The following is a 5,339-nucleotide window of genomic DNA, read 5'->3' on the forward strand; positions in this document are numbered from 1 at the left end:
GGTGGCTCCGCGGCGGCTGGGCCCGTGGCGCGGAGGGGCTCACGCTGCGGCCGGGCTTGTCTTTATCTCCAGCTACGGGAGTACAAGGTGGTCGGGCGATGCTTGCCGACGCCGAAATGCACGACTCCTCCTCTCTACCGGATGCGGATCTTCGCTCCGAACCATGTTGTCGCCAAGTCCCGGTTCTGGTACTTCGTTTCTCAGCTGAAGAAGATGAAGAAATCTTCTGGAGAGATTGTGTACTGTGGTCAGGTGAGGGATTAAAAACCTAAGAAGTGGGAGATTTGTAAAGAATTCTAGATGGTATATGTGGGAGGAATTTCTATGAAGTGCTGTTATTGGGGGTGAGGTTTAAATTAACTTATCCTTCAGTTGCTGTGAAGCTAAGTGACAAATTCGTGTTTTTTTCAAAATAGTAATACATGTCCATTAAACAAAAAAAACCCTTACTTTGCAGCACCTCAGTTATGAACTGTGCCACTGGTCAGCGCTGCTATCTGGTTCTTATGCTTGCTTCATTGTGGAATATACTTTTTAAGAATCATTTGGACATTACCTACTTCGCAAAGATTATGATTTGTATGCTTACGCTCATCTACGTTGATGGCTAAAGGACATTCTTTAGAGCTGAAGTCTTGTGTGTATTTTTCTTTGCATGCTGAATTACTGAAACACTTCACTTTGAATTACCAAGACCTGAATATTGTTATATTGGTGTGAGAAAAGAGAGGAAATAGCTGGTTCTGACAGTAAAACTTACCACAGTGGTTTCATTAGAGCTCTAAAATGTTTTTTCTTAAACTTGTTAGATGCTGTTAAGGTAGTGTTTCTAACTGCTTTTGTGCTCTTATGTGATTTCAGGTGTATGAGAAATCCCCTCTGCGGGTAAAAAATTTTGGTATTTGGCTGCGCTATGATTCCCGTAGTGGAACTCACAACATGTACAGGGAGTACAGAGATCTGACCACGGCTGGTGCTGTCACTCAGTGCTGTAAGTACATGTAACTGTTTGAGGTATAACGTCGTAGAACCAGTATGTAAGCACAAGATTACATCATAAACTGGGCATAAAGCATGTGGTTGATCTGAAACACTGGAAAACTAAAGTGGAGAGTTTCAGGAGAAGTCTGCAGATGTTTATGTATGATGTATGTGGTATCTTAGTCATTACTACTCTTTATACAGTTTTTTGAGCTAAAAATATTGCTACTTGTTGGTATGACTTTCTACAATTCTAGTAATGAGTTCTGCTATACAGACTGAGAGTTTCGTCACCTTTTAGGTGCTGTACATATTTCATGCACTGTATTTATTGTTTTAAAATAATTGGGTATATCTTCTCAAGTCTTGTGGAAAGAGTATTTCAGATACCATGTGGAACTTACTAGAATCCGTCCTTTGGAGAGCAAGTAACAGAAAATCACAGGGATTAAAAAAAAATAAAATCTGCATTGCTCCAGGATCTCATTGCCTGGGTTCAGGGACAATTAAAGGTTGTCTCTGATTTCAGTCTTCTGTGGAGTACTTGAAGGATAGACCTGTATAGCTGATGCTGTTGATATTTTAATCCAGAAGTATTAAAAAACACTACAGAATGCACATAAAAACCCAAAGAATATTGTTCTTAATAATGATATTCTTGTCATGTGTGCAAATATTAAATGTATCTTGTCGCCTTTCAAAAGCTGAAGTGCTGTTGAAAGTGAAATTTCAGGTTCTACATTAACTTCCAATAATTCATGTTAATTAACACACTGAAGAGACCTGAGAACTAAATTTGTCATGACACAGTGACTGATGCCTTTATGTTCAAGAATACTTTAGAGAGTAAGTTTTTGATAGGTATGTTAGATTTTCATGGGGAACACTGTAAGCACAATAGTATTTCAACAGGAAAACAGTTCTTGTGGAATTAGCTATGGGCATCATGATTTGAAGGCAGTGATTTTCACTGCCCAGGAAGGAATTTTCAGGTAGCCCATGTACAGTGGCTTCTTCGTGCTCTGAATGCCTAATTACCTGGCTAAATAACAATTCACGTTTGTATCACTTGTCAGCTTTAAGAAAAGTAAAGATAAGCTCGGGTTCTACTGTTTCTTGCACCTTCCTTTTGGAAGGGAAATCTTTTGAAGTTCACATGTCTTTGGAGTAGTCATATTTCAGTGTTGATTCTGAATTACAGTTTTCTTGTGCAGAAAATGAAACAGTCCCATGTAAATTACTTCTGTATGTGTGTACCTTCTTGAAATCAGACAAGAAGGATAAGGTGGCGCTTTGTTGGAGGAGTTTGGTTATGAGTTCCAGGAAGAATCTGCTGCTGCATGGTGGTTCTGTGATAGTTCTCCCATCACTTTAGGTACTAAAACCAGCGTGATTAAGTAGGGTTGATAAGAAATTATAAACACTTCCCAAAAAGGTGGTAGTAAGATTTTTGAACTGAAACATCTTAATGTTATTAATGAGTTTTCTTGTTACAGACCGTGATATGGGAGCCCGTCATCGTGCCCGTGCTCACTCTATTCAGATCATGAAAGTTGAGGAAATTGCTGCTAGCAAGTGCCGCAGACCAGCGGTCAAGCAGTTCCATGTAAGTGAAGTGACGCTGCAGTGGCTGGTGGGTCCCAGTCTAACCCTGGACTGGAAGGGAGGGCTCTATTGTGTGATACAGGTTTGCTTTGCCAGCAAAATTAGGGTGGGAACAAACTTGAATGCGTAGGTTTACAATTATTTTATGTTACGATCAAAACCTTTAATGGTAGAACTGTTTGAAAAAGTCAAACTAAAGCAAGTACGTATTATGTTGCAGAAAACTTGCCTTTAACAGGCATTTCTTTCAAAAAGAGTGCAAAACTAAGGTGTCTGTTAGCCCCTATGAAGGGTATCTAATGTGTGGATGCATTGCTTCTCTATACAGGAGTTAGCAGTTGAGTATAGCTTAGCTATTTATTGCAAACTATGATCTGGTGTTTATTTAATATCACAATTAACATAGAAACATTTTTCTTGCAGGATTCTAAGATCAAGTTCCCTCTGCCACACAGAGTTCTGCGTCGCCAGCACAAACCACGTTTCACCACCAAGAGACCAAATACTTTCTTTTAAATACAAAAACGTGCTGTCAGCTCTGTGTTGTATTAAAGATCTTATCTGAACCTCTGATTTGCAGTTGTCATTCTTTTTAGGAGGTTATCTCCAGCCCCAAGTACTTAGACTTAGGCCCTGGAACCTAGTATTAGGGTCCTGGATACCTAGGAGTTCCCTTTCCTACTTCTTAGTTTGTGTAAACTACTGGCAGCCTGCTGTGTACAGCTGTTATTGCTGTGAAAGGCAAATGTTTCAGGTGCTGACTTAAATTGCCAGAATATCCCATCAATAAACTCAGATTTTAATAACCAGCTTTCCAGGTCAGAGCACATCTGTTGTCAAGCAGCTATAAAATCCAACATTTGTTTTGCCCCTCAGGCATGCTAAGTAAGTATAGTTGAATTTGGGAAGAAGGCAGCTTTTTTGTGCAGGCAGAACTCTTAACTTGTCAGCTCAAAGAATAAAAGTTACAAAACTGAACTTAAGCTACTTCAAGTTTTAAGCATTTAAAACGAAAACTAGTTCTAACAGAACCTTTCCAAGGATGTGCACCATTCTGAATTAACTTGTGTATGCATGCAGAGGTGCCTGCACCTAGAAATGACAAGTGACAAATGGCTTGGTGGACTTATCTTTAATAATAGACCAATTGTTCTGAAGAAAAGTAATTTTTGTATCCAAACCAAGTCCTTAGGTTGCCCTATTTACAATATAATGACACAGTAAAAAAAATTGTGGATAGAATAATTAAAAAGGCTGCTTTGCACCTAAAGCTGGTTTCGGTTTTTTTTGGGTTTTTTTTTTTTTTTGCATCTGGTGCCAATTTTAAATTGCGGAGTGTTTTGGGTGTTCTCTGGGCAAGAGGTAGTCAGCTCTTTAGTACAGGGTCTTGCCCAGAGTTAGAGCTGATATTGCATCTGGGTGTCAGCTTAAAAACATGCAGGTGGAGTAGAGTGCAGGGAAATACTGTCCAGAGAGGAAACTGGAAATGTTTTAGTTCTGGGGTAGCTGGAGAGCTGCAGCTCAGCCAGGAGAGGAACTGCCTGTTGATTTTGGTAACTGTAAGGGGGGTGGCTGTTCTGCAAGTGCCGGACCAGTGAGCGCTGCCACAGCAGCCCCCCTTCCACACCCTGTGGCTTGGCTTCATGCTCCTCATTACTTCCATGCTGGATCAGTTCAGGGAGCTTGTCTGTCCAAAACGTGACCTGTGAAAAAAATGATTGATTTGAGCAATTTGGGATCTCTGAAGTGGCTTAGTGACTGCCTGCAGCTGTGCTAGTTGGATGCAAGGGAGGAACATGCACAAAATGTTTGAGCAAGCTGGAGTCCCACCAGAATAATGCCGAAGGATCAATAAGGACACCCGCAAGACCTTGTATTTTAAGACTTACTTAGTAGGTCGAGAGAGGTTCTCCTCCCCCTCTACTCTGCCCTGGTGAGACCGCATCTGGAATATTGTGTCCAGTTCTGGGCCCCTCAGTTCAAGAAGGACAGGGAACTGCTGGAGAGAGTCCAGCGTAGGGCTGCAAAGATGATTAAGGGAGTGGAGCATCTCCCTTATGCGGAAAGGCTGAGGGAGCTGGGTCTCTTTAGTTTGCAGAAGAGGAGACCGAGGGGAGACCTCATTCATGTTTATAAATATATAAAGGGTGAGTGTCACGAGGATGGAGCCAGGCTCTTCTCGGTGACAATGATAGGACAAGAGGTAATGGGCACAAGCTGGAACACAGGAGGTTCCACTTAAATTTGAGAAGAAACTTCTTCTCAGTGAGGGTGACAGAGCACTGGACCAGGCTGCCCAGAGAGGTTGTGGAGTCTCCTTCTCTGGAGACATTCAAAACCCGCCTGGACGCCTTCCTGTGCAACCTCATCTAGGTGTTCCTGCTCCGGCAGGGGGATTGGACTAGATGATCTTTTGAGGTCCCTTCCAATACCTAACGTTCTGTGATTCTGTGACTTTAATGGAAAGAACAATTTATCGTGAAAATGGGCTTCAGACTTCAAGGTGGAGGAGAGCTCGGTGCAGGACCCAGTGTGGGTGTGACCAACCTAAAAACATCACACCTGAACAGGGAGTGAAACCAACCTGGGGTCCTTTGCATTTACCTTCTGGCTTCGGAGCCTCTGAGGCCCGGGGCTTTCGGACGCCGCTAGAGCCGCCCCCGCCTTCTGCCGCTGCTCCTCGGTGCCGCTGCGCACGGCGCCCGCGCGGCTCTCAGCCCGTCACGTGACCCCAAACCGGCTTCGCGTCACTG

The 5,339-nt window shown here is 42.7% G+C and overlaps 1 protein-coding gene across 1 annotated transcript; it reads left to right on the forward strand.

Annotated features, from left to right (window-relative positions):
- The first annotated feature begins 75 nt into the window (after window positions 1-75).
- Window positions 76-3,155, forward strand: RPL18A (ribosomal protein L18a). Its single transcript, XM_010182660.1, has 4 exons — window positions 76-252; window positions 862-991; window positions 2,478-2,587; window positions 3,010-3,155. The coding sequence occupies exons 1-4, from the start codon at window positions 142-144 to the stop codon at window positions 3,100-3,102; spliced, it is 444 nt and encodes a 147-aa protein (XP_010180962.1). The 5' UTR covers window positions 76-141; the 3' UTR covers window positions 3,103-3,155.
- The last annotated feature ends 2,184 nt before the right edge of the window (window positions 3,156-5,339 follow it).

Source organism: Mesitornis unicolor, unplaced genomic scaffold (genome assembly GCF_000695765.1).
Source record: "Mesitornis unicolor isolate BGI_N332 unplaced genomic scaffold, ASM69576v1 scaffold40194, whole genome shotgun sequence".
NCBI classification, from domain to species: Eukaryota; Metazoa; Chordata; class Aves; order Mesitornithiformes; family Mesitornithidae; genus Mesitornis; species Mesitornis unicolor.

Coding starts and splice junctions, on each gene's coding strand:
- RPL18A (XM_010182660.1), top strand. CDS start 142: ATGCGGATCTTCGCTCCGAACCATGTTGTCGCCAAGTCCCGGTTCTGG. Junction 992..2,477: donor TGGTGCTGTCACTCAGTGCT/GTAAGTACATGT, acceptor TTCTTGTTACAG/ACCGTGATATGGGAGCCCGT. Junction 2,588..3,009: donor CAGCGGTCAAGCAGTTCCAT/GTAAGTGAAGTG, acceptor TTTTTCTTGCAG/GATTCTAAGATCAAGTTCCC.